Source organism: Eubalaena glacialis, chromosome 7, assembly GCF_028564815.1.
Source record: "Eubalaena glacialis isolate mEubGla1 chromosome 7, mEubGla1.1.hap2.+ XY, whole genome shotgun sequence".
NCBI classification, from domain to species: Eukaryota; Metazoa; Chordata; class Mammalia; order Artiodactyla; family Balaenidae; genus Eubalaena; species Eubalaena glacialis.
In genome coordinates, this window is record NC_083722.1 from 73,244,162 (window position 1) to 73,272,149 (window position 27,988).

The 27,988-nt window shown below is 61.1% G+C and overlaps 1 protein-coding gene and 1 long non-coding RNA gene across 10 annotated transcripts; one reads left to right on the forward strand and one right to left on the reverse strand.

Annotated features, from left to right (window-relative positions):
- Window positions 1–684: 684 nt before the first annotated feature.
- Window positions 685–27,988, reverse strand: PLXNB1 (plexin B1). 9 transcript variants are annotated; one of them, XM_061196699.1, is made up of 39 exons: window positions 27,746–27,982; window positions 22,782–22,834; window positions 21,404–21,715; window positions 20,603–20,995; window positions 19,691–19,873; window positions 19,284–19,412; window positions 19,057–19,157; window positions 18,594–18,726; window positions 18,173–18,329; window positions 17,758–17,866; window positions 17,573–17,681; window positions 16,478–17,158; window positions 16,151–16,273; window positions 15,837–15,959; window positions 15,451–15,544; window positions 15,193–15,365; window positions 14,896–15,047; window positions 13,018–13,123; window positions 12,705–12,841; window positions 12,219–12,395; window positions 11,821–11,992; window positions 11,390–11,632; window positions 10,548–10,724; window positions 10,322–10,470; window positions 9,723–9,823; window positions 9,409–9,626; window positions 9,093–9,271; window positions 8,874–8,940; window positions 8,461–8,658; window positions 7,528–7,696; window positions 7,142–7,245; window positions 6,983–7,067; window positions 6,570–6,754; window positions 6,253–6,413; window positions 6,015–6,162; window positions 4,056–4,120; window positions 3,839–3,914; window positions 2,748–2,822; window positions 685–1,427 (listed from the first exon to the last, which is right to left on the reverse strand). In XM_061196699.1, exons 3-39 carry the CDS (start codon window positions 21,707–21,709, stop codon window positions 1,323–1,325), a joined length of 6,063 nt encoding a protein of 2,020 aa, XP_061052682.1. In that variant the 5' UTR covers window positions 21,710–21,715; window positions 22,782–22,834; window positions 27,746–27,982; the 3' UTR covers window positions 685–1,322. The 9 variants fall into 9 exon arrangements, with proteins under 9 accessions (XP_061052682.1, XP_061052678.1, XP_061052675.1 ...); XM_061196695.1 differs by having other exon boundaries at window positions 6,570–6,742; window positions 20,603–21,715; window positions 27,746–27,984; XM_061196692.1 differs by having other exon boundaries at window positions 20,603–21,715; window positions 27,746–27,984.
- On the forward strand, window positions 1,227–10,095 carry LOC133095402 (uncharacterized). Its single transcript, XR_009701602.1, has 3 exons — window positions 1,227–1,849; window positions 5,572–9,598; window positions 9,743–10,095. It is a non-coding gene; the product is annotated as an uncharacterized LOC133095402 (long non-coding RNA).

The window sequence follows — 27,988 nt, forward strand, 5'->3', positions numbered from 1 at the left end:
CAGTAGGCTGGCCTCCTGTGGAGGCCAAGGGTGGTCTCAGTCAAGGGGGCATCAACCCCCAGCCGTGTAGACCCAGCCAGCAATACAAGATCCAGCTGAGACAGTCTCGAAGCTCACCTCCAGCTACAAATCAGGAAACCCAAACAAGGTGGCCTTCACGCAGGCAGACAGTCGGGTTATCTGCACCCAAAATACCTTGACTTAGAAGACAACCCAGTAACCAGAAGCCCCTCAGAACAGCCCAGGCTACAGGGGTTCAGGGAGTCTAGAAGCTACCGACGAAAAGGGCCCCAAGATCCACTCCGCCTGGAGTTCACTACAGTGATGCCATCCTTTCCCAGTTCCTTTCAAAACAAATGCAACAGGAAAGGAGAAATTTGAACACTCAAATTGCTGATAAGGCAGACCTGCTTGAAGAAACCACAGACCCCTGCACCTTGGGTTTCAGGCCCCCCAGCCCCGTCCTGGATGGGGTTCTCACTTCCTTCACAGCAGCTTTGACTCCAGCGAGCCCTGCCCAGGAGTCAAGGAGAACCCAGCCAGCCCTGTGATGTGGAGCATTCTGTGGGTGCCATCAGACCTCCCGGAGGCTGCAGATCCCACCTCCCCATGGTGCCTGCCAGGCACAGCTGCCACCCTCCAGCTAAGGGAGGGCTGTGCCAAGCCCACATCTCAGACGCCAGACAGTGTGTTATCCTTTAATGAAGAGCCGGGTCAGTAGGGCCACCATTCTCCCCGAGGCCCCCCTGCAACAGACACCCCTCACTCCTGGCTGCCTCAGTGACAGGGTGGCCCTGAAGCAGCCAGCCCTGCTGAGAGGTCAGTTTGCAGCGGCCTAGGAAAGGCATTCATCTCTCCGACCTAGGAACGTGGCAGCAGCAACATGGCCAGAGGCAGCTAACGAGGTCAGGGATGGTGGAGGAGGAGGGCGGGACAGGAAGTGGGGGCTCTCCTCCTTCCCCTCTGAATCCCCTGGGATAAAAGCCAGTGTTCAGGAGCAGTACAGTCTCCCCAGGGGCTGGAGGCCCTTCCAGCCACTCTCTGGAAGCCCTTAGTCCCCAGTTTCCCTCAGACTAACATCACACAGAAAGTAGCCCGCAGGGTCACTGGCCTCAGGGTCACCACTCCATCAGCCTCAAGGCTCCAGGCCTGCGAGATGAGTCCAGGAGGGCCCAGGCCAGAGCCACCAGGAGACTTGGAGCCACCTTCCACTAACTCCGCTGGGCAGGCACTACAGGCATCTAAGAAGGTGGTCTCTCCCTCGTGGTTCCAGGGCTGCCCAGGCGGGGCTGAGGCACAGCAGGCCAGGGCTCTCCAAGTCCCTACAGATCTGTGACCTTGTTTTCTACAGCCGCTGCGATCTGCTGGAGCCGATAGCCCAGCTGCATCTTCTGGGCCGTGCCATCTTCCTCCAGGGCAGTGATGATCTGAAACACAGAGACCAACTCAGCAGGGGGAGACAGCCAGCCTGCCGTCTGCCTTTGCCACAGACTTCAATAGGCCTCCACAGCTACCGCAGCAGGTGTGGGTAGGGGCCCGAGAAACCCTGTGAGCCGCCGCACTCACTTCCTCAGGGCCCCCGCAGGGAGGGGATGATGACAGCAGAGTCACTGTGGGGTTTTAAGGATTAGTGAGGACCTAGCACTCACGGTAATGCATATCACCTCCCCGGTAAAATCGTTTTGAGTGGAGGCCAACTTCACCCACCATGCTCGTCTTCTCCGCCACAAACCCCCTGGAAGCCCTGCTCCACCCATCCTGTCTCCCCCGCCCACCAGGCAACAAGCAGTTCCTAAATTCCTACGTGCCGGGTGCTGGACAAGGAGCAGGGACCCGGCAGTGATGACAGGTACGATCCCTGCCCTCGTGGGGCTCACTGGAGGGGAGACAGGTATTGACCAAACACGGACAACTACAAAACCACAAGGGGGGCTGCCACAGAGGGAAGGGTGGGAACAGGAGGGGCTCGCTGGCCACGCCTCCACAAGGGGACAGCTGTGTCACGCGGCCCCGCCTCTCCCACACCGGCACCCACACTGCTCGGAGCAAGGCACCTGGACTTCACGCTTGCGCATCACTCCTGGGTCAAATGCCTGCCCCCACTCCAGGCCTGAGCCGCGAGGCAGGGCCCTCATCTCTCAACAGCAACGGCCACATCCCTGGGGCCACGCAAACATCTGGGTAGATGATTCCAGCAGGCACTCAGTGGGTTGACCGGTGGACGCTCTGATCCTGAGGCCCAGCCCAGGAATCCCCCAGAAAGCCCCCTTACCGGCTCTGTTGTGCCCTCATCTGCCCCTGTGCCCAGACCCTCCTCTCTGGCAGCGCATGCAGCCCAGCCAGGCCCACACCCCCAGAGATGGCCTGCACAGCACACTGCCACATGTGGTCTCAGGTGCGGCTCTGAGCGAGCGCAAGGTCGGGGCACAGGTGGCCGCTGTGTGTCCCTCCCAGCACATCCTGCACACCATCTCCAGGCCCTGGTAGATCCCCAGCCATCCATCACCACCACCATGCCCAGGAGCCCGGCTGAGGAGCCCGGATGGGGAGGGTGGCAGCAGGTAAAAGCCGGGCCACTACCAGGAAGCACACCTGAAGAACAAACACTTCCAGAACCCAGGGCCCAGCCCCCCACCACCACCCTGTGCCTGGGGGAGACCCGAAGGCCCCACACCAGTCACTCTGTGACTGGTCACAGAGCCAGTCACCCTCTCACATCATCCTGACCATGCCCAGGTTCTGCCCACCTGGTCATAGTATTTGTTGATATACTTGTAGAGTTCGTGCAGGGCCACTCGCACCCCCAGGTCTCCAGAGTAGTTCTAGGGAGGAGAGACAAGAGGTTACAGAGATAGGGGGTGCTGCTAGCCACCAGAGGAGGCCCAGGACCCCAGGCAAAGGGAGTGGGGAAGAGGGGGCTGGGAGGTAGAGGAAGGAACAGGGCCCTGCACTGGGAAGCAGAGCCCCTCCACAGACAGGGGATGCCAGGCTAGACGTGCTAAGCTGGGGACAGGATAGGACCAAAGGGCCTCCTTGGTGGAGAGACCCTGGATCTGTAGTTTCACCATGGCCTGGGGTCTCCACTGGGGCTCGGCCTCTCTCCCCGTCCAGGCTCCAGCTGGGACCCTCTGGCGTCCCAGGCAATCGCAGAGCCAAGCAGAATAGGTGCTGCTCACAGGCTGTGACCCAGCATAGTTCTGCTCTGACCTCATTCAAGTCTTTCCTGAGGTCACACCCAGGCCCCTCCATGGGGACATCTCTGAGCCTCAACCTCCTCTTCAGGACAATGGAGTTGATATCACCTAACTTGTAGAGCTTTTATGGGAATCAAATGAGAAGTAATCAAAGCACCCCACACACGGCAACACCCCAAAACTGTAGCTGCTATTGTTATTGTGGTTGTGGTCATCATCATCATGGTTTCAGATTTACATTGTTTATAAATTCCCTGGACTGAACTGATTGGAGGCTGTTTTAGGAGTAGGTGGGGGCATGTCTATAGTGCCAAGGAAAGCAGAGCAGTAGGAAGACGTGGACAGGCTGACCCAGGCAGTCCTGGGGCTGAATCCCCGCCACCTCGCTGCCTTGGAACTATGGTCCGCAGACCCCGAGGGGCTGCAGACATCTAAACACCTGGCTGAGTCAGGTTTGGTGGCAGCTGCCAGGACAAGGCCCCTGCTGCTCTCTGATGAGACACTGGGAGCCCTGGTCTTTTACAGAGGCAGCGGGAACACTGTGCTGAGGCCCCCAGGGCTTCCCTGCAAAGGAGCAGTGTGAAGGGGGCAGGACCCTTGTGGCAGAAGGCCTGTGCCCAACCCAAGAAGCAGGAGGGCCATACCCGGGACAGCTCGGCCAGGATGGAGTTCATCTCTTGATCACTGGCAGGGATGGTCTGTCTGATGTCTGCGTAGTACCTGCCAGAGATCATGGGTCCGGCAGCCGCTGGGGAAACAAACCCCTCCTCACCCCACCAGGCCCACCCCTGGGCCTCAGCTGTAAACACCCACCAATCTGTCCACCCATTATCCCCCAGATGCAGTCCCTTTCCCTCGTACCTTTCCACCATCCGTTTGTACCGGGGAATATCCCGAGCATACAGAAGTTTGTTGATGGGAGAGTCCTGGGTGCCAGCAGGTGAACAGTGAAAGGAAAAGAAGGATGAGAGCTCCTGTTAGGGTGACCAGCTGTCCCAATTTTCCCAGCACTGTTTCAGTTTCAAAACTAAGTCCCGAATCGCAGGAAACCTCCTCAGTCCCAGACAACCCGGATGGTTGGTCACCCCACCTCATTCCTTCTGTCACCCCTCCCCCAATGTCCCATCTCTGCTGTCATCACCTTGAGCTTCCCCCCATCTCACTCCAAGGTCATCTCTCAGCTCCACATGCCTCCACCCGGACCTGGCAGGGAACTGGCATGCAGGGTGGGAAGGGTGCAGTACCGTGTGGAGCCCTAATACTGCTTCTCCAAGTGCTGTTCATTCCCCATGTAATCATTTTAAAAATCAGGAAACTAACCCCGATATTTAATTAAATTGCCCCAGACCACCTCACTCCTGTGTGGCTGAGCTGGGATTTGAAGCAGGTCTCTCAGACCAGGGCCCACACTCTAACACAGCCAGACACATCCTCTACCACCGAACTGGGCTCCAATCCCAGCTCTGTCCCAGTGGCTGTGGGCAGCACACTTCCATTCTCTGGACCTGCTGCCTCATCCTACAGCTGCTGGGAGGGTGAGGCAAGACTGCACTGCCCCCTGTGAGCAAGGGCATGAGCGCTGGGCCTGAGGCAGGATGCCTGCTTCTCAGCAACTCTCCATGGGTGGCCCTTGGCATCCTGGTGTGCACTATTCCTGAGCTACCTAGGAAGCATGTGCAGTGCTGCTGGGAAGGGGAAGCACTGTGAAGATCAGGCAGAAGAACGCAGCTACCATACAGCACACACCCTGGAGGTGACCCCTGCGTCCTGGTGTGGCTCTGTTGTTCTCAGCTCATCGCAGGCAGAGTAATGAGAGCAGGCAGAGCAAAAATGGCTTCCAAAAGACAGCACTAGAGTGGAACTTTCCATCTTGTTTCCCCATGGAGATCTAGAGCTAGATCTCTCAAGAGGTCCCAGGCCCAGGGGTCGAGGCTAAGCAGAGTCCGTTCTCATGCAGGGCCACGACAGCCCTGCCTGCTGGGTGCCTGAGCAGTCATGGTGGTGACCCCGTTATCTGTCACGGGACTCTCTGGGTCCTGACCACTGTGACAACATACCTCCCCCTCTCTGTGCCACCAGGCAACCCTGACCACCTCTCCTCCATGCTTCCCAGCTCCCCTGTCAGCACATCCCTCCTCGCCTGGCCCTCCCCTGGACTCTCCTCCCTGTACTGCACGGGCTGGTAGACACTTCCACTGCCCTCGGGAATCAAATCTCCGAGGCGGCCTGGAGCTGCTCTGCAATTGTAGAATCCATGGGCTCACCTCCTCCAAGTCTCAGCTCACCACCGCCAGAGGCCCAGGGCGCGTAAGGAACCCCTCCCTCTTCCTCACCCCCATATCCGACCCACAGCTTCTGCCTGCCCTGTACCCTCTAGTCCCAGCTTGAACCTGGCCACCGCTCGTCCCAGGGACAACACAGCTTCCTCTCTGGACTCCAGGCTCCAGTCCATCCACTGCACGATTGCCAGGAGGCTCCACCTAACTCTCAGGTCTGACCACCCCCATCGCCCTCGGGGTGAGCCCTAGCCAAGTGGCCCTGGCCTCCTGCCGCACCGCCAGCACTCTTTGCTCCACTTAACCCTGTGAATCAGCACACGTGCCCCCTTGCCCTTGCTCATCCCTGAAGGCTGAGGCACGGCCACCTCCTAGGGAGCCCAGGGACAAAGCCTGGCCCCGGGCCTGGGGTCAAAGGCCTCCCATATCCTCGTCCTTGACATCCTCAAGAAGGCCTGGAGTCTGTGCACGCACAGCACTCTCCATCCCTGGCCACACTGCCCCACCCCACCCATGCCCTCCCGGTCCACCCCAACCAGCTCACCCGGCCCAGCTTGTGGTCAGCCAGGGTGCAGGCATCCATGAAGGTCTGTGCAATGACCAGGAACACCGCATCCATGTTGTCAGATGTCTGCACGTCGAACACAAACTGTGGGTTTTTTATTATATTGATCCAGAACCTCAGCGGCAAGCTGCGGGCGGGGCAGGTGTGGCCAGTGAGTGTGCTGGGGAGACAGGAGAGAAGACCCCACACATGCTAAGCCCGCCCGCCCCACCCCCACCTGTTGGTCTTCCATATATGGACAGTGTCCTGGTCCGAGATGCCATGCTGCTGGGCCTGCTCGTCCAGCAGGTCAAAGAAGTACTTCACAGCGAGCGGCACGGGACGGCTGGTGCTGAGAATCACCTGGAACAGGTCATCCACAAACTTCTGCAGGGTGCCCTGCGGAGGAGGGGAAGCACAAGAGATGCAGTCAGCAAGGGGACCTCAGCCCAGCCCAGCCCAGCCCAGCCTCAGACGCCTTGTGACACCAGGCCTGTGCGAGCCCCACACACCCCCAAATCCCACTACCTGTCTCGTCCCTGCCCCCAGCCCCACCTTCATGGACAGCAGGCGGGTCAGGTAGATCTCAGGGATGGCCTTGGCTCGCTCCCGCTCCCCGCCCCGGAGGCTGCCCCTCCGAGGCCTGGGCGGCTCCGGCTCCTCGCTTGGCTTCACCAGGTGCCAGGGCCGGATGCCCCCCTCGTCCACATCCTCCAGCATTGGGGTCCCTGTACCAAGACCTTACAGCTTGTTACCCCTCATCAGGTGCCCCCTGCCCTAGACCCCCGGGGTCCTGCCAAAACCTAGGAGTGGGGGCACCTGGTTAAGGGCTTCTCTGGGTGGAAGGGAAGTAGACACAAGCCCACCCTGAGGTCCAGAGAACCTTCCCCCGTTACTGGAGACTGGGCAAAGCAAGGGTAGAGGACTGCGATGGCAGGGGCGGGGCAGGGGGGAGGGTAAGTACTCACTCTCTCCAGGGACGTAATCCTGGCTTTCCCGGAGGACATGCTTGGTGAGGCAGGGGACGAGGGCCACAGTTGCTCCGTCTGGGACCTGTTGACCACAGTTGGTGACCCCTCCACCAGCCCACCCCACCACAGCCCTCCCCCAACTCCCACCCCTCCCACCTTGTAATGCTGCAGGGTGTTCAGACGCCTCCACAGACCCTGGACCTCAGAAGTCACGTCCTCGTCGGAAAGAATGAGATGCCCGGCCACCCCAGACCGCCATTCTGCAAGGACAAGGTGGGCTTGGTCCAGGGCTTTCAGAATACCCTCCCTGCAGTGGAACCTGTCCCCTTTTCTACAGGGACACTGGCCCCTCCATCAGGGGCAACCTCACCCAACTTCTCTGAAGTCCAGAAACAGGGGCCCCTCACCAGGTGACAGGTCGTCCCTGTAGAGGTGTTCCAGAGCCCACTTCCCCTGGGTGATAAGCTGACCACCCCGCAGAGCTGGTCTAGGGCCAGCCTAGCCCTGGGGGTCCCCAGACCACCCTTCCCCTCTGCCCTCACCGACGTCCAGGGTGCGGGGGTCTGGCCGCTGGGCAAGAGGCACTCCTTTATAAAGCTGGTCCAACATCTTTTCCTTGGCCTGGGAGATGGTGTCACAGTCCAGGACCTTCACGGGCACGCCCTGGGCTTCTCCCGCTCCAGGCCCCACGGCCAGTAGTGCATTCAAGGTCTATGCACGATACATGGGAGCATTCAGGGCTCATGCCACATGTGGGATGACCAAGATGCAAGGCCAGGGCCAGGGACAACCCATAAGGAAGCCACTGCCTCTGACCTCCAAGCACCAAACAATCACTCCTCCTTGTCTCTTCACCCGCCTGCCTCCCCAGGGACAGCAGCTCCCTCCACTCTGTGGCCCCAGCACCTGGCACAGTGCACTAGTGTCTGCTGGGTGAATGGCAGAAAAAATGGGAGAGCACAAGTCCCTCTGAACTCTGATCCTCAGGCTCCTGGCGCAGACAGTTAGGCTGAGGCCCCTGAGGAAGCCCGCATAAGAAGTGGGGTCTCCACTAGCCAGAGGAGCAGGCCTGGCGGAGCCTGAATGGGATTTTCCCAAAGGAACTCCACGTGGCCACGAAGGGGAAAGTTCCCCAGAGGGAAACAATGGGCAGGTCTGCCAGGGTGACTCCCAGCTTGGTGGGCACAACCATGCCCCTGGCAAGATGCTGAGACCATGATCAGGCAGACAGTCAGGCCCTGACACAGCAAGGACCCGGACGAGCCCCGGGCAGGGTGGGCTGCTCCCTAGACTCTGGCTGTGGCCACCCTGACCCCACCCCAAACCTGGGGAACCTCTGAGGCCCTATCTTCAAGGTCTGGCCCTCAAGCCTCTATCCTGCAGCCAGCCGGAGGTTAGGCTGGCTCAAACCAGATGCAGACACCCACACAATCATACGTGGTCACCCTCCTCACCTTCATGGGAGACTGACTCACCAGCAGGTTCTCTCTCTCTCCCCCTCTCTCCCTCTCTCTGCCCCCCCTCACCAGGGGACGGTACTCCACGTCCTCTCGGAGCAGGCGGTTGTCATTCAGGGTGTATTTGGCTTTGCCAGTCACGCTGTCTACCGGCCCCTTGTCCACTTGATGCTTAATTCCACGGAAAAGCATGTACAGAGGCTCCCCTACCGAGTCCTGGGGGAGCGGCGGGCAGTTAGGACGCCCGGGGCAGGGGACAAGCATGGGACGGAGGTGCTGGGGAAGGGGACAGGATGCAGGCCGCAGAAGGCTTAAGGTGACTGAGGACATGCTGGGCAGGGGTGCCCAAGCTGTGCTGGGGCAAGAAGCTGCGTGGTTCGGAGTCCTGACTCTCCCTGGAGGGGAGCCCCACCCACCTCTGCCTCACTCACCCTCACGAAAGTGTACAGGCAGATGGACATCCAGTTGGTGAGCAGCTTCTCCACCACGGTCTCTGTCCTGGGATGACAGGAAGGAGGGGGCAGAGTCAGCAGGTGGGGACCCAGGGCTTTCTATTCTTCAGACCCAAGGCCCCAGAGGGCCTGACTCAGGTCTTGGCTCCAGCTGTCCATGGCTGCCTGGCCCCCGTGGTGTCTGATGGGCATACAGACCTGCGCAGCATCAGTTTGGGGTTCTTGGCCACATACTGGGCCACCAGGTCACTGAGCAGGGTGCGCAGGATGTCAGTGAAGTACTCAAGCTTCCCATGCAGTGCCACGGTGAGCAGAGATGCCACATAGGCGCGGTCCCGAGCTGAGAAGGTGCGCTGGCTCTCCAGGGTGTGGATGAACTGGCGCCAGGGAGAGGGGATGGGTGGGCGGGGAGGGCAGATTCAGAAACGGAGGGACTGAGAAGGGATGGGGCTGGAGGGTAGGGGGGGCCCCCTCCCCACCCCTGGAGGGCCCAGATAGGGGGCGGGGCCGGCACCTTGATGAGGAAGAGCTTGCTGTTAAGCAGGTTGGAGAGCTGCCCCAGCCCTTGTTCCACAGTGGGTCGCCTGCTCTCAGGCACGCCCAGGTCCCGGTGCAAGGGCGACTCCTGGTGCCCAGGGAAGAAGACCCTCTCGGCATACACCTTGTAGTCGAGGAAGGGGATGCCGCTGCCCAGAAGGTCACTGGTAAGATCGGTCATCTCGGTCATAAGGTCTGTTGAGCAGAAGAAGCCAGGTTTGGGCACAGATCCCAAGGTGATGGGAGCAGGCTTGGGCAGAGCCCTGGAGCGTGGGGTCTTCACAGCCTCACCTGTGAACTCCTTCTTGCAGCGGTCCCGCACGCTGCTCTCCAGATTCTCCAGCTGGATCTGCACCTTCTTATAGTCCCTCAGAGCCTGCTTGCTCTTCCTCCTGCTCAGCACCAAGGTCAGGGCAGGGATGGCCAGAGGAGGCCCGAGCCCTTGCTGGGTCCCACCGGGCCCAGGCCTGCCCAGGCCAGCACAGTCTAACCCCGCCATGCCCAGCCAAGCCAGGGCCTAGTCAGAATAATTCAGCCTGTCCCATCCCACGCAAGTCACACCCACCCACGACTTGTCTAGCCCAGCCTAGCCCAGGGATCAGCAAACTATATATAACACGGCCAAATCTGGCCCCTGGCCTGTTTTTGTAAATAAAGATTTGTTGGAACACAGCCATGCTCATGTGTTTATATGTTGTCCGTGGCTGCCGCAGGGCTATAATAGCAGAGCTGAGTCACTGCCACCAAGACCGCCTGGCGCACAAAGCCTGAAATAGTTACTCTCCTGCCCTTTATAGGAAGTGTTTGCCTATCCCTGGTCTAGTCTGCCCCGTCCCAATCCAGCCACACCCTGCTACCTGCCCAACCCAGCCACACCTGGCTGCACCCACCTGTACATGAGGACAATGATGATGACACCCAGAGCCAGAAGAGAGGTGCCCACCCCCAAGCCCACCTGGGCTGCCATGGGAAAAGCCACAGGGCTCTCGCCATCGTACTGCACGTGGCCCAGGGAGAAGCGTAGGTTCCCCATCTGCACCTGCACAGGGAGCCACCTGTGAGCAAGAGGTCAGCGCACGCCCGATGCCTGCCCCGGCCCAGGGCCTGCCCACTGACCGTGAACTCAGGCAAAGCGTCAGGCACCTCCCGGAGGGCATGATGCCAGGGTAGGGGCTGCTCCACGGGGGGCTCACAGTACAGGTGGTGCCGGGTCAGCGTCTTCACCATGCAGGGGCCGTCCCCTATCATGGCCACCACCTCCTCCTTGGACATTGCAAGGTCCAGATTCTCCCCCTGGAACATGGGGTCACTGATCAATCATTCAGAACTCTTCCTTAAGGGGAGGAGCTGATGGTCACTCAGATCCTATCTCCCCAAACGGACGGATGGTCCTGAGACCCACCCCCAGGAGCAGGGCTGATGGTGCCTCAGCACCTCTTGTCCTGCACACGGGGTGACAGCCCCATGGATGTTTCCCAAGCTGCCCCCTGACCCTTTTCTGCCCCTCCCTATCCTCCTTCCTTGAGTCTAACTTCTCCAGAGCTAAAAATCTGGAGAATATAAAGCTGTCCCCAAATCCTACCCAGTGACCTAACAAAGCAGAGCCCCTGCTACTGCGTGTGTCAGAACACACGCCAAGTATGTGTCCACATGAGACAGGCTGCCAAATGGGCATCAGCCCAGGCGCCTATTGTGTACCTCGCCGCCACTGCGTGTGCCAAACTATTTACATATCGTTATTCAGACACCTGCCATGGAGTGTGTCAGGACCCAGACCACAGGATCTAAGCCCCGGCCAGGTGTGTCAGGCTAGGCACCCCGCCGCCAGCCCCCTCGGCACTCGCCATGTCCATCCGCTGGCCCTTGCTTTGCTGTCATGCCCCCTCTGCCACACAGAGCAGTACCATCCAGCAAAGTGAAGGGTCTTGGGACGCTGCCAGTCCCTCTAGGAGCAGTACCTCCACAGAGAGCACACTCCCAGGCTTGTGCCGGAATGGTGTGGTGGGGTCCTCGGGGTTGAGGGGCTGCAAAGTGGGGTCGGCCTCATAGGAGAAGGGTGTGGGGTTCAGTGTTGCAAAGTCAAAGACCAGGTTGTCAAGGATGAATTCCACACGGACCCAGGGGTCCTCAGGCAGGCCTGGGAGGGCCGGCGTGCGGCACGTGATGAGCTGGGAGGAGTTCACGTGGCAAGGCTCCTCAAACTAGGGCAGAGGGAGGGAGGACAGGGAGGGTCCGCTGAGGGTGCACAAGGGGGGGGGTCCAGCAAAGATGGGGACATAGCCTCCACTGGTACCCGCCACCCACGGCTGTCTAGGGGGTGGGGGGGATGAGGGGCAAGGTGGGCGATGGCTAGCCCAGTGCAGGCAGGGGATGCCCACGGGGGTCCTACGTGAAGGCCGCCACAGGAGGCTCCAGGGGAGCACGCCGTCTCTGGGATCACGCGGTGCCTCCGCCCAAGCCCCTGGCCTGGCCCTGGCGCTCTCATGGCCACAGTCACTCGGATTCTTGGTGTCTGTACCACGTCCAAATTCTGGCCACGGACCCATATCTCACGTCCTCCACTGAAAACACAGCCCATAAGCCACTTATGGCTTATGTGAACAAGGCTTTAAAGCACAGCCCAGTCCCTGATGTTAGGTCAGCTCCAACCCAAAGCCCCACGGCCCCTCTCCCCACCAGCAGCATGGGAGTCGAAGCCCCCCACATAGAGCCCTACAAACCCCCATGTACTGAAGCTGCAAAGACCTCCCGACCGCATGCCCTGCAGCCATGCCCTCGGCCCAGCACCTGAGGAAGCTCTTGGCGGGGCCAGCAGAGGTGACGTTGGGGTCTGATGTGTACTCAAACTGGCTGTGATGAAGCCTCCGCTCAGCAGCCCCAAACCACACAGCCACGGGGAGCGTGGCAGGCGTGGGGTGTGGGCTGGTCTCACACCGCAGCTGCTCCGCCTGCTGCTCCAGCAGCCTGAGAAGGGAGGGAGAAGTGGCAGGCAGGCCCGACTGGGCTGGAGGGGCATAGGAAGGGGGAAGGGGTGATTCCAGGACACGGGACCCACTCGGGCCGCAGCTCACTTCCCTTCAGTGCTGATTGCAGTCTCCACAAGTGACCCTGGAGGCTGCACTCCCACGAAAGCCCCAGCTTCGAGAGGGGCTGGCCACTTTCTGATGGAGCAGACTTGGCCCTCTCCCCGCTTTCTGCTCTCCCTAGTATCCCACCCCTCCATCTTCTCCCCGGAGCTCAAGGATATTTGCAGAATGAGGAAGCGGCCCTCACAGGTGACAAGGCTGGTCTCCAACTACCACTCGGATGTCCTCCAGCCGCCCGGTCAGAAGCTTGGAGCCGTGCAGGGTGAGGCTGGTGCCCCCGGCTCTGGGGCCTCGGGCCGGGAAGACGGAATGCACCTTTGGGTCCTGTGGGAAGGGGACAGGGAGAAACAGACAGGCATCAGGCCAGGAACAGGGAGGCAGGGGGAGCAGACAAGGAGGCCCTGGGGTGGGGAACCCCAGGGAGGCGAACCAATGGGCTGGGAGGAGCCACCTAAGGGGGTGGCCCATGGGTAGCTGGTGGGGACTCAACAGTCAGGCACCTGGTAGGCAAAGTCATGCTCTGAGACGCCGTGTCCTCTTCCTGGCACCTCCACCGTCACAGCGCCTGCCACCTCCTCCCCGCTGGCCCCAGTGATACACACAAGGCTGTGGGCACAGGGCAAGCTGGGGTGCTGGGCCACACTGAGGGCCCCTCAAACTGACCCGGCCGCCCCCTCCCTGCCCCACTACATCACGTGTTCTCCCTGGCTCCCGAGATTGACAGAGATCCTCTTGCTTTGGAAGGAATTCCTTAACAACTCACCAGGAGGCTTTGGCCTCTGAGAATTAATATCTGTGGTTCAATCATTCAAGTCCAACCCCAGAGCCCCCTGACAAGGAGAATTTCTCTCTCTGAGGGGCACAAGCCCTGGTAAGGCTGGTGGCAGGGGTGGGTTGCTGAGCTAATGAGTGGGCCTAACCGGCCACCATCACCGTGGGCACAGCACCAGTTACAAGGTGGTGGAAACTTGATTTCCTCATGAAAAAATGTTCCCGAAAGCCTCTAGTCAGGTCTGGGGATGGACGTGAAGGGAAAGTGAGCAATCTAAGAAATGCTGGTTCTTAGCCAGGAAACAGAAGCTTGGGACAAATTAACCTCCAGAATGTGAAGCCTGCAGTGGTTCGACTCTGTGACATTGTCACGGTCACTGCAAACACCCCCAGAAAACAGAACAAGCGAAGTGTGAACTACCCGGGAGAGGCTTCAGCTGGAATGTATTTTAATCACTTTATAAATCAGTTCAGAAAGTACTTTAGTCTCATGGTTCTAGAATCATTAACAGTCACCTAAAGTTCTCAGTCATAATACATTCAGGGGGGAAACAACATGCTCTAGCAGAGTCTTGTTGAAAATAAGACTGTGGGGTACTTGCCTGGTGGCACAGTGGTTAAGAATCCGCCTGCCAATGCAGGGAACATGGGTTCAAGCCCTGGTCCGGGAAGATCCCACATGCCACAGAGCAACTAAGCCTGTGCTGAGCCTGCACTCTAGAGCCCGCATGCCACAACTACTGAAGCCCACGCGCCTAGAGCCCGAGCTCCGCAACAAGAGAAGCCACCTCAATGAGAAGCACACGCACCAAAATGAAGAGTAGCCCCCGCTCGCCGCAACTAGAGAAAGCCCGCGCACAGCAACGAAGACCCAACACAGCCAAAAATAAATAAATAAATAACATTTTTTAAAAGAAAGAAAATAAGACTGGGGGGCCCCAACACGGGCCTACAGATCCAGACCTCTGCAGGAAGTGGAGGGAGGTGGTCTAAGGATCTGCTCTGGGGGGTTTTGGACCAACTCTCCAGGTAACCCTGACATTCGGCGGGTTGGAGACCTGCTGCTTGTGGATGTCTCTTTCGCTGTGTTGTGTGCGTGCACATTTGGGACCCTGCAACTGCCAGCCTTGTAAGCCACAAGCCCCCCAGGTGGGAGGGGTCCCAGGGACTAGACAGAGGGGCCTGACACTCAGCAGGTGTGTCACAAGTCTATCCCCGTGAGGAGCCTGCCCAGGGCAGTGCTTGGGGAAGAAGGGTCAGCAGGTGGGAAGGTCAGCCCCAGAGCACAGCTGTCTGGGATCCAAGGAGCTTGCTACCGCAACTATGCCCGTGGTCACTTGGAAAGCCGGGTGAGCACACCTAGGCAGTGCCAGGAAGCAGAGCTGCCTGTCAGCTCTGAGCAGTGAGTAGACCCAGGCCAGAAACCTGCAGGTCTGTGCACAAAGCCAAGGCCTTGATAGTAACCCCAGCCCTGAGACACTGTGATCAGAACCAAGGAAAGGGGGAGAGGGGAGGGCAGACGAGTAGTGGGTAGATGGCCCTAAGCAGGAAAGCCAGCCGTGAAGCCCGCGGGGTGCACCCTGCTCCTGTTAGTCCAGCCCACTCACCTGCTGGACACCTCGTACTCCTGAGCATCCACAGCACAGGGCACTCCAGCCACCCCGACCGTGTCCTGCACGTCCTGCACATGTTGGCCCAGGTTGGAGCCCCTGATGGTGACACGGGTGCCTCCGTCTACAGGCCCAGTCAGTGGCTCCACCTGTTCCAGGACAAGGACGGCTCACCTCCACTCACCTGTTGACCTTTGGCAGCCTGGAGAGACAGCCGCAGCCTCCCACCTTTCGGCCCCCTGAACCCACAGCACCCCGAACCCCTTGAAGGGATGCTCCAGCATTTCAACACACCGAGTGGATGAGGGGTGCCGGGCACTGGGTGACCACAGCCTCAGCCTCGCCACAGGCCTCCCGGGCCACGCAGCGTGGATGCTCCCCCTTGCACCACACACAGCCGTACTGGGGCATGGCAGTTTGGCAGCGGCTGCAGTCCTCGTGTCCCACGGAACAGTCATAAAGCACCACTGGGGGTGGAGAGACGAATGTGAGAGGCAGGCCTGGAAGAGCCCTGTTGCCACCAGCCAGTCCCAGCAGCCCCGGGTCACTCACCGTGCAGCCCATCCACACTGTCCACACGCAGATGGCCAGCCCGACGCAGAAACAGCCCCACGCGGAGCTCTGGCTGCAGAGCCTCATAGCTGAGCTGGAGAAATGGGAGTGGGGTCAGAGCCCGGGGTTAGGGGAGGCGTCAGGCCTGGGGAGAGTGTGGTCAGAGAAAGGACCAAAATGACTCATGGGAACACAAAGCCAGAGGTCAGAGCTGGGATACAGGACCCCATGGGGCACAAGGTCAGAGGTCAGAGCCGGGGTACTAGGACTCCCTCGGGGTCACTCAGTCAGAGAATGGGCTGGGATGAGCGTGGTGCAGCCAGCTAAGCTTGGTAGCCAGCCTGTGGCCAGCACGCCCTTGCCCACCCAGGACTCGGGATCTGTACCTGGTGCTGCTGGCAGGTGACGTGGCACCGGGTATCTGGAGGCAGCTCGCATTCGACCCGGGCCTCAACCACCACCTCGTGGCCCTCCAGCTCCATCACACACTCATGGTCTCCTGGGCTGTCCTGGGGACAGAGGACACGGCTACGGGGGCAGCTTCAGGAGCCAGGCCTGGTGAGCCCCACAGGGCCCCAGCACAGTCCCCGGGTTGGGATTGAGACCTGAGGCCATGCCCTTCCCTGCTCCCCGGGACTCGCGCATAGTTTGCCAACAGCCAAGGAGACCACAGCAACAGCTGCAAAGAGGACACACTCACCTGGAAGAGGTGCAGGTTCCTGCCCAGCAGTCGCACTTCTCGCTGCACGTGGACCGGCATCAGGCTGGAGCCCTGCACGCTCTCCACACAAGGGCAGGAGCCTGGCCCCAAGGTCGTCTCCTCCTGCAGGCACCAAGCGCCAGGCAGTCTATGGAGCCCACCTGCCGCCTCAGCCCTTTCCCAGGCAGAACCCCGGGGCCAGGCCAGCGTGAGGCAGCGGACGCCCCCCTCCCCTCCATCCTTCCCCTGCAGAATCGCGAGGTGGCCAAGAGGCTGTATCTGTCCCGATCCCCTCCCCTGAGGCCTCCTTCCTGGGCCGGGTCTCACCAGCTCCCAGAGCCCAGGGGTGTCGTACTGGTAGTCAAGGCTGGACAGGAGGATGAGGGGGGCGGGAGGGCCCTCGTGCTCAGCAGAGTCTCCATCACCTGAGAGGAGGGTGGAAGTGGAGAAGGCGGGTGTGTCACCCCCCGTCCACTCGTCCGCCTCGGGCAGCTCGCCGCCTTCTCTCATGAGCCAGTCCAGAGCGGGCTTCGTGGAGCCAGCGGCCCCTGGGAAAGTGGTGGCGGGAGCCGTGCCGGGGGGCTGGTCCAGGGGTACCGCAGAGGGGAGAGCCTCGGGGCCAGGCTCTGCAAGGGCGGGGGGCAGTGCTGCTGCGTCTGAGGGCAATGGGTGTGAGGCCAAGAGGTCCTCGGCGGTGGCTATGGGTCCGAAGGCCGTGGGGGCAGGGACAGCGGTTCCAGGCCTCTGGCGGGGGCTGGGAGGAGGAGGGGCCTCATGGAGAGGTGAGCCCGTGGAAGCTGAGGCAGGTGTGGGGCCGGGACCTGCCCACGGCTCCCGGGGGCTGAGCAGGGAAGGCCTGGCCCCGGAGGGGACATCCAAGGCTGTGGCTGTGGAAGGAGTGTCCACGGGAAGGGCGTAAGGAGCCGGGGTGACCGTGGCCCTGGGGGCTGTGGGTGGGAAGGAGGTGGGTGCGTCTCTTGCAGGAGGGGCTGGGGAGAGGGGCGGGCTCTGAAGGGGGAGGCAGAGAAAGACAGGAAGGGCCGCTCAGCAGGCAGGTGCGGGAGCAGGAGGCAGGCAGGCAAAGGGTGTGTTAAGAGAAAAGGAGACCAAGGAAAAGAGAAACAAAAACAGCCCGTTAATTCTCCAGAGGGGAAGGGGAGGGCGCGCTCTAGGGCCGTCTATGGCATCTGTGCCAAGGTGGGGCACGAGGCCAGACCTCCCCTCCTCTCAGCTACAAACGTCCTCTCCCGAAACAGGTGGGACGTTGACAGCCGTCCTCCAGTGAGTCCGTCACACACAGCAGCTCAGGTGCTCACGACAGAGCACCCGGGGCAGGCAGACACACAGACCCCGGGCCATGAGAGAAACCCTCACAATGGGGAGCCCGAACCCCCCTGGGGCCCGGCCAGGAGTTGGGCTCACCTGTCGGCTGACCACCATGGGCCCAGCATCACACGAGGCCTTGTGTGTGCACAGGTGCTGCCAGACGCACCAGTTACACCCCCAGAGGCTTCTCACGCAGGCCTGGCACCTGCACAGAGCACAGCCATGGGGTGGGGATCGCCACGGGGCAGCCCAGGGGCTGGGGGTCGGGGTGAGGAACTCACTGTGCAGACGGGCGGAGCAAGGTGACGGCCATGCAGTCATAGAAGGAGAGGGAAGCCTCGGCAATCACGACGGCGCCAAACCTGAGCTCCAGGCTCACGGAGACGTGGTCTGCAGAGGGAGGAGCGGGCTGGGCTGAGGAGCAGGGAGGGGCACTCAGACCCCGAGCTGACGTCCAAGACCACACAGGGTGGGTTTAGCACTCCGACCAGGAAGGGGTACTCAGGGTCGGGAACACAGTCCACAGGGTAGAAAACAGGGACTTTAGGGACGGGGGACCAGAGGGGGGCCTCAGAGAAAGGCATCGCTTCAGGACCCTTTGCCTGGATTCACACCTCATCCTGATCACACCCCTTGGAGCAAGATGGGAGGAGAGTGGGGCTCCCAGGCCCCGGGCTGGCTCCTTCTCTCACCCACCGGCTTCTCTCGGCAGCTCTGGAGCCTCACTAGGGTCTGGGGAGGGGCACATCACACCAGAACTGGTCAGCAGGGCAGGGCTCTGGTATTCCCCGAAGTGGCAGGAATAAGACTCCCCTGGCCACAGGGGTGGCAGATCAGGTACCGACAAGAAAACCTGCGAAGAGAGGCCAGGACACGCTGTTGGAGCCACTGGGCAACAGATCAGGGCTCCATTTACAGGCTCCCAGTGTGGGCAGGCACCAGCGGCCACCAGCCCCCAGTGATCACAAATACCCTCCAGCCTGGGTTAGTAACAGATGGAGAAAGCAGAGCCCCAAGAGAAGCGACTTGGGCAAGGCCATATGGTATTTAAAATACAAGGTTTCGACCCATCACCAGAGCTCCCCCCGGCCAGGGTTCCGCCTGCTCTGGTCTTCACCTCCCTCCTCTCCTCACGGCTGATGTTAGCAGGACTCAAGGCTGCCACTCGCAGACAGCCCACCTCAGGCTGGAAGCTCCACAGCCACCGCTCTAAGCCCCGGCCCCGAGAGCACTCGGAACGGCGACTGCACCTGGGCAAGAATGACCAGTGTCCACCTGTGACCCTCACGGGGCCACTGGCAGTTCATGGGGCAGGGACACCTACAATCCTAGGGACCTGGGCAGGATCCTCAAGTGGGCCACGACATGCCTGGCAAGTCAGGGTGGAGGATAGGGGTGAGGGTAGGGTGTTGGGGCATCCAGGGGTCAAGGGCCAAGGGCCAAGGACCAGGAACCCTGGACAGGGCAGGAGAATTGAGGGCATGAGGCTGGGGTTGGGGTTGGGGTTGGGGTTGGGGTTGGGGTTGGGGTTGGGGTTGGGGTGGGGCTGGGGAAGGGGCCAGGGTCGGGGGAGCGCTGACCTGCCGAGGAGCACACACCACCCACAGTATGGGTCCCTGTGAGCCAGGCAAGATGCACAGTCCAGGTGCTGAGCACAGGAGGCCACAGGAACCTTGAGAAGCTACAGCAGCGAAGAGGACTTGAGGTCAACAATCCAAGCACCAGTGGCTCCCCACATACGGGCCCCCAGCTCCCCCGAGGCCCCTCCCAGCAGTCATGCCCTCCCTGGCTGGCGCGTGGCACTCACCGTGCTCTGGGTCATGACATACAGGTGCTCGAAGGCCCCATCAAAGATGAGGTCTCTGCTCACCGCAGACCCCTGCTGCATGATCCGTGTGGAGTACGGGTGGCCATCACTCCCTGGGCCCAAGTAGACCTGAGATCAGAGACCACAAGGTCTGAGGCCCAAGGCCCTCCCCTCTCGCCCCAATAAAATAATTTACAGGTAGAATTTCCTCCTAGAGAGTACAGGTCACACCACCCGGCCCCAGAAAGAGGAGCACAGGTCATCTCTCCCAGCCAGGGCCAGGGGCACATCACATATCTCACATTGCAGCCCCAGGGGTCTCAGGAGTAGCTCTGCCCAGCCTGGGTCCCCAGCAGCCTGTCGCCTCCAGATCCTGGGGCAGGGCCCAGTACCTCCTGTGGACTCACCTTATGCAGCTGCCCTTGACTGTCACCCAGGAAAGCAATGGTGTGTCCATCTTCCACAGTGATCGCCACGGCTGTTAGCTGAACCCCTGGCCACTCCAGAACTGGCGTGGCTTCCAGAGGGACACGGCTGGCCATGGGGCTGGGCGTGTGGTCTGAGCCACAAGGGTAAGCATCCAGGGTGTCCTGCAGGCAGCAAGAAGCCCAAATAAGGCCCTCCCTGGATAATGTCCCCTGGCCCCTCCTCCCTGGACAACACCACCCCTTCTCCCAGCGTCTCTGCCAGCTCTTGGCTCTCCCACAGCTGCATCCTTAGCCTTGCCTCAGTGGCTTACCTCCACAGTCTGCAGCGGCTCTGTCCCCCTCTTTTGATCCCCACATGTCTGGGGCCCCACTTTCTCCCATCCCTGGCCTGGGAGCTGCTTCCTCCAGTTCATGCCCTCAGCCTTCTCCTGGACCACTTTTCCAAAGCCTCTCCAGCTTGCATCCTCCTCTCCAGGTCTACTAACCTGGGTCCCCTCCCACCTCTCACTGACTCAGTCCCCCTATATGTGGCTTCTACCCTTTTCATCCATCCTGAGACTAGAGCCAAACAAGTCTCAACCTCACCTGCCTCTCTCGCTCAAGAACCTAAAACAATAGATTCCATCCCCCCTACATTCTGGGTCCCTGCCCCATTCCCTAGAACCTCAAATGCCCTCTCAGTCCACCTACACAAATGCCATCCCTTCAGCACCTGGTCCAAACCCACCCCTGCACAGCTGGCTCTCTGTCCCCCTGAATGCCACTCTTAACGTAAGGTACCCCTCCATCGCCCAGACACAAAGGAATCACTTAACATCCATTGACCTGATCAGTAAATGCCTGGCCAGTGGCCTCAGAGACAGGGAAGGGCTGGGCGGTGCCAGGACTCACCACGGGCAGCTGAGCACAGTCGGAATTGACATCATACTCAATGTAGGCCACCTCGGCCCCATCCTCAGCGCGGCCCTCCCGAGTGTAGCAGGCATCGCGTGTGCGATTAGCAAGGCGATCCACCTCATCCAGGGGGAAGGCACAGAGGGCAGAGGCTCCAGATGCCCCGGCAGCTGCCGACGGGGGCCGGCCCACAGTGGGGGGAGCGGCCGAGGAGAAGGCTGCAAACAGCACCTCCCCCCGGGCCACCTCCGCGGACATGGCCACAGCCGCAGCCTGGATCAGCCCGTAGCGGCCCCCCTGACAGGCCAGAGGCAACTCCACGTAGGAGTAGTAGTGCTGGTCCCGGAGGCACACACGGGACACATAGGCACGGAAAGCTCGAGACTGAGCCTGCAGGTCCCGCCGGAGAAAGAGGAAGTAGGCACTGGCCCCGCGTGCAAAGGCGCTCACAAAGTGGTGGCTGTACTCGGAGAGGCGGCCCACAGCTAGCTTGGCCGTCTCCTCGTAAGAGAAGGCGGCCTGGGGGTCCAGCGGCCTTAAGGCGCGGGTAGTGATGGGAGGGATGCCACCCCCCACGCCCCTGCTGGTGTAGCCCCGCCCCACAAAGAGGAGGGGCTCCCCAGCCAAGCCCTGGGCCACCAGTCCCACCGTGGTGACGGCAGGGTCGTTGGCGGCCACATACTGGGTGTCCCCAGGTCGCTCTGGCCGCAGCAACAGCTGCCCGAGCTGCCCCAGGCGCCGCTGCTCACAGACCCCCTGGTGCACACTGCCACACACCACCAGGGCCCCGGGGCTCACCAGGAGCAGCTGGTTCGGGTTGTTGGTGGGCTGGGCCTGAGGGCACTCATCAGGCGTCACAGGTGGCAGACAGTCCCTGCTGTCTAGCACAGGGCCAGTGGACACAGTGGCCTCCAGCTGCAGTTGAGGGCTCAGCTGGAACAGGAAGTTGGTGGCCCCTAGGTAGAGGGTGCCTGAGGTGGGATCCCGCGCCAGGTGCTGCAGATGTGTACCATTGGGAGTGAAAGCAGTCGGTGGTGGGGGCTGGAGGGTGAGGACCCACCCGGCCCAGAGTGCCTGGAGAAGAGCTGGGCCGAGGGCAGGCATGATCACCTGGTAGGAAGAGAGGTTGAGCGGGGCTCATGTGGCCACCTGAGCACCGTGGGACCACTGGTGAGGAGTAGGACTGTAACACTGCCAAGACACCCCTCCTAACTCAGGGAGGGGGGAGCAGGGAGGACCAGGCTTAGACGGCACTGTGGTTAGGATGACCCCAGGACCACACACTAGCAAGGGGTCAGGAGACACTTCAACACTGCCCATTCTCTGTAAGCACTACTCTCTCACGAGACCTGCACCCCACACCCCTCACCCTGCCCTGCCCTGCCCTATGTCATAACAGGGTCCAAGGGTAAGAGGCTAAAGGGGCAGAGACATGGGAAACATCCCATTCCCAGGGACTAGGGCCTGGAAGGGGCAGGAGAGCATGGGTTGGGAAGAAGGGACCCAGAACCCCAAAGAGAGAAAGGCACCCTCTGCATGGATGTCAGTTTCCTGGGCAGAAAAAGGGAGGGCAAGGCCTCATGGGCCACCTGCATGTTAGAGTAGGGTAAGAATTGGATGAAGGGCCTTTCAGGGTAGGAATCCAGAAGGGTAATAACCACAGAACCAACGGGCCAGAGAGATGAGGGGTGTTAAGGCTGCCAGGGAGGGCTTCCCTGGTGGCTCAGTGGTTAAGAATCCGCCTGCCAATGCAGGGGACGCGGGTTCAAGCCCTGGTACGGGAAGATCCCACATGCCGCGGAGCAACTAAGCCCGTGCACCGCAACTACTGAGCCTGCGCTCTAGAGCCCGTGAGCCACAACTACTGAGCCCACGTGCCAAACTACTGAAGCCTGTGTGCCTAGAGCCCGTGCTCCGCAACAAGAGAAGCCACCGCAATGAGAAGCCCGCACACCGCAACGAAGAGTAGCCCCCGCTCATTGCAACTAGAGAAAGCCTGCGTGCAGCAACAAAGACCAAACACAGCCAAAATAAATAAATAAAATAAATAATTTTTTTTTAAAAAAGGCTGCCAGGTATAGGGCCTAAAAGGCTAGCTAGACCCCACCTTGGAGAGCCCTCGGCAGAGGTGGGAGTCACACTGCTCCCAGACACCTAGGTGTGAGGTCAGGCTCACCTGGCAAGGCCAGCTGGATCAGGAGACAACAGCATGCCCCGTGTGAGAGTCACCTAGCCAGGGAGAAAGCAGAGCATGAAGCTGGGGGCTCGGATGCAGGCATGTGGGCTCCCCACCATGGAGGCAGCACAAAGGTACCTCTCCCGGCTGCCCAGTCTGCTGGTGGAGCTGGGCCCAGCCTGGCCCTCGGCCACCAAACACATTCCACAGGGACGCCTCCTCAGAGCCCACAGGGAGGGGGAGGGCAGCAGAACCAAGCACCCTCAGGGCCTGGGAAAGGGCAGCTGGGAAGGAGCTGCGCGGCTGGCAGGGCCCAGTCAGGCCCCCACTTTAGTCCTGTCCCCCCTGCAGCCCGTTCTCGGCACTCTCCCATCCTCACCCTCTGCCCAAACTCTGCCCCATCAGGGTACCCCGGTACATACCCTCCACACAGGCCCGGGGCTAGCCTAGCCCAAAACCACCACCAGCACATAAGCAGACACATGCTCGCACACACCAAGAAGCATACATACCACCCACCCATGCAGGCCTGTCACACACCCACACACAAACACATGGGTGCGAGCACACACACAGATGCATGCACATACAGCCTGTGCATACCGCACAGAGACACATACCCAGAAACACAGGCAAACATCCCACACAGACACGCTACCCACCTGCACTTAGACACCTGCACAAAGACACGTCCACAGAGACAAACTCTTGACACAAAGAAACATGCACTCCACACAGGCACATCACACGCACCCACCCACCCAAGACATACACACCACCACCCACTTTCAGACCCCACACACACAGACTCACGCACACTTCCCTGGTTTGAGCCCTAAGTCCTAGAGGGCTGCAGAAGCCAGGCCATCTCTTGCTATCTCCTCTCCTGCAGGTGAGAGCAGAGCAGGGCTGGAGGGTGGGGGGCAGGGGGGGTTGTCCTAAAGGAAGTCACCATACTAGATGTGCCCCACATCCCCAGGACCCTCGCAGACCTTGAGTGCCTGCTCTCCTCACAGACCCCTCCTTGCAGGCTCCACCTGAAGCCAAGTGAGACCAGGAAACCATGACACCACCTTTCCCAGACCTGGATGGTCTCCAGCCAGGAGCACCAAGATTGGTAAAGCACAGGGGACAGGCCATGCATCCCAAGCTGAGACACTTCCCCTACTTGCCTGTGCCCAGGCGGCATGGCCCAGCCCCTCCCACCACCCAGCTGCCAGTCTGCCTGTTCACTCTGTTCCCAGAGCTTCCCAGGGTCCAGGTTGGCTCCTTCCAGCCAAGTCTCCCGGCAGGGTGCTCCTGAGGCTGGCCCAGAGTGAGCAGGGCTGGGCGTAAGGCTTGGAGGAGGGTCCAGCAGCCCGGTGGAAGCAGAGTACTGTGGCCACGGCCCGGCTGGGCAGTGCTCCCAAAATAGCTTGGGGGTTTCCATTTTTAGTGTGCAGAGAACAGGGCAGCTCTATGGGAGCAGGAACAAGGCAGCCTCTGTTTGACACTGAGGGGGTAGGAGGAGGGGGGCGGCAGGGAGAGTCGTGAACCCGGCGAGAAGCCCAGGACTGTGGCAAGGCCAGGCTTCCCAGGAGCCCCCCACCTTGTTTCCAAGGGATGGGAGGAGAAAGTTTCTTCCTCTGGGAAGACAGGGTCTGCCTGAGGATGGGCAGAGGCCATCTCCCATGCTCAGCCACTGCTCAGTCCCTCCTACCACCTCCCGCCTAGGGATGCGCCTTGGCAGAGGGTCTGACCCATCATTCGCTTACAAACATTTGCTCAGCGCCTACTTCAAGCCAAAGTTCTCCAGCCCTCAAGGGGCAGCAACCAAGACAATCCCTAAATGTAAAACCACAGCTGGGTCGAGTGGCCCACAGGAAGCGGATGGGCAGGATCAGAACAGCTCCTGGCAAGGCCACATAGGATACTGGAGGCTGACCCACACTGGGAAAAGTGTCAGTCTTCTTCAATCACTGCCACAGGGCAGAGCAACCCTCACCCTTCCCCACGTACCATGGGTAGGAGGAGGACAAAAAGAAGAAGGGCAGGGCTTCCCTGGTGGCGCAGTGGTTGAGAATCTGCCTGCCAATGAAGGGGACACGGGTTCGAGCCCTGGTCTGGGAAGATGCCACATGCCGCGGAGCAACTAGACCCGTGAGCCACAACTACCGAGCCTGCGCGACTGGAGCCTGTGCTCCACAACAAGAGAGGCCGCGATAGTGAGAGCCCCGCGCACCGCGATGAAGAGTGGCCCCCGCTTGCCACAACTAGAGAAAGCCCTCGCACAGAAACGAAGACCCAACACAGCCAATAAATAAATAAATAAATAAATAAATAATAAAAGTGTTAAAAAAAAAAAAAGAAGGGCACATATTTCACTTAACCTCTGCCACCGGCCATAGAGCAGCTCCCGGCCCCTCCAGCTTACCCCCTCCCACCTCAGGGGAACTCCAAGCAGAATCGGAGTACATCCCTCCTTCCAGAGTCTTTGGAGCACCCCAGGGCCCGGAGTATAAAGGTCAAGCCCTCCAGTCTACATGCTCTCCTGTGCGATCCATGCCAGTGCTCCCCCGCACATGCTCTTCGTTCCTGCCAGCCTGAACTGCAGGCTGTTTCACACTCCTCCATGCCCACTCCCTCTCTATCCCATTAACTCTGGTGCCCAACCATCTGGTGCCCAACCATCGTGCCCAACCCACACCCCTCACCTGCCCCGCCTGTTCGCTAAGGCTTCCCAGGGAAGCCTTCCCTGTCCCCCCCAGGCTCCTGAGGAGCCCACTGCACGTGGTCGGTGGACATCCCCAGCCACCACCCTGGTGTATATTGCAGCTCTGCCTTGGGCTCTCTAAGCTTTAGGTTTCCCATCTGGAGAGTGGGAGGCGGGACTGCTCTGACCATTAAACGTGAGATGGTGTGTGCCTGGCATTAGTGGCACCAACCAAGGCCACTCTTCTCCTTGTTCCACGCTCCCACTCTTGAAGCTCCTTAAAGGCAGGGAATGTGACTTTTGATTCAGAGGCCCCAGTAACCAGGACAGACGTTAGCACAGAGCAGGTGCTCCTTACATATTGAAAGAACCCTCATTTCACAGCCAAGAAAACCCAGCCAGCAGGGGAGATATGGAGCCCACAACCCCCTCCAAGCCACTTGGCTTCTTGAAGGACGACACAGTGTCAGTCCCACTTTTATTAATGACCAGGCCAGAGCAGACTGAAAAGGGTGGTTTGGAGCTGGGCCTCAGGTCCCCAACTTACACAGCTAGGATCTCTTGCCCACTCTCCAGATCTCAAGCCCCAGCCAGAGTCACAGCCAAAGCCTAGCTCTTCTGGGCCCACCTTTCTCTGGACCGCTTCAGCAGGGCCCAAGGTTGCCTAACTTCTGTCTGCAAAGAGCAAGCACCTCTCCCCGCCCTCCTGGGGCTGTCCTCACCAACCAAGAAGCCTTATAAACTCTGCCCTTCAAACTGGGAGAGGGTTCATATCCCAGCCCTCATTTACCGAGTCGCGGGGATTAGTGGGAAACCGGCCTTTCCTTTCTGCCCTCGCTCTGCTCCCAGGGTCCACCCAAGAGAAGTTACTAATTGACAGCGCAGGAGGGCACAGTGCTTACCCTGTTGTTTGTGTTGAGGTGGCGTGGGGGTGAGGGTCCACCATTTACCGGTGAGGACTCAAGGAGTGCTCATCAATCACCCACCGTCCGTATACGGGGGGTGGGGGGGCTGGGGCTTCCCCTCTGGGGGTGCGTGGCAGGGGGATCACAGGCTGCCTTTTGTCAGTCGCGCCGAGCGCAGCCTGGAAGGGCTGTTACTACGTAGGGGAAGCCTCGACCTCCCCATCGACTCTTCCCCGACCCTCCTCCCTCCTCCCCGACCAGGGCAAGGACCCCACCAGTGGTCCTGGGAGGGCGGGGAAGAGGCCGGCCGGTCCCGGGCTGAGGCGGCGGCGGCGGCGGCGGCGGCGGCGGCGGCGGCGAGGAGGGGGCGCGGAAGAGCAGCTCCACCTCCTCTGTCTCCCAATCGCGTTACAGGCGGAGCCGCCAGAGTTTCCCTTCGCGCGGAGAAGTATGGTCCCAACTCTCAGGACCGAAGCCGCCCACCACTCACACGGGCTGCCCGGGCCCGGCGGCAACGAAGCTCCAGGCCCTTCCATCCCGGGGATGCGCCGCCTCGCCCCGGTCCCACCGCCCCGGCCCCGGGCCCCGCACTCACCACCCGGCCGGGCCCCGCAGGACTAGCACGCCGAGGCGGGCGCCGGCCGCTCCGGGCTCGAGATCTGCGCGCGCGGCGGCGGCCTCCCGCCCCCGCGCCCCACCCCCGGAGGTGGGTCTGGCGGAGCCGCAGCTGTTACCGGGAGACCGAGGGGCGGAAAACTGCGGCCGCTGCCCGCCCCTCCCGCCGCGGCGCTGCCACCGCTGGGAACAAAGGAGACAAAGCCGCGTCGGCCGGGCCCGGCTCCGCTCCTTCCCCCCCTCGCCCGCCGGGCCGCCCTCCCCCCGCCCGCCGCCCAGGCCAGGCCGGAAGCAGCCGGGAGAGCCAGGCGCGCGGCCCCGAGCCGCCCGGGACCCCGCATTCCAGCCCGCCCGGCTCTGCACTTGCCGAGGGCGGGGGACTACACCCCTCCTTCGAGGGGTCGGGGGTGGGGGGGCGGCGGCGGCGGGCTGCACCACGGCGGTAGCCAGGGCAACGCGGACGGCGGCGGGAGGAGGGTGAGGAGCGGGAGCCCCAAGGACCGGCTGCCCCACCCCGCCCAGTCCCGCCGGGCCTCACCTGCGCGCCGCGCTGGAACCGGAATTGGGAGCCCTCCGGGATGGGAGGTGCCGGACCGGGGGTCGCGCTCTGCACCCCAGGTGTGGTGGTACTGCGCCCCGGCCTCTGCCTGTCTACCTGCCTGCCAGCGCCGGGTGGGACCCACGCCCCTCACCTGCCCCGCCTGTTCGCTAACCACCACCCCCGCTGTGCGGCGCCGCGGGCTCCCTCTTACCTGTCCAATACCTGGCTCCTGTGGTCGTCCTCCTCCAACTTAAACTCCTAGGCGCCTTGTTTCTCCCCACCGCACCAGGTCTGCCCACCGGCCCTACTCCCAGGACTCCCAAACAGCCGACCTCTCCTTCCGGCCCCCACCTCTGGCTGTGCGGGAAGAGCGCAGGCTTTGGGGTTGGGCCTGGGTTTGCGCCATCACTAAGCCAAGTAACCTGACCCCTGCCCCCCAAACACACACGCCTAT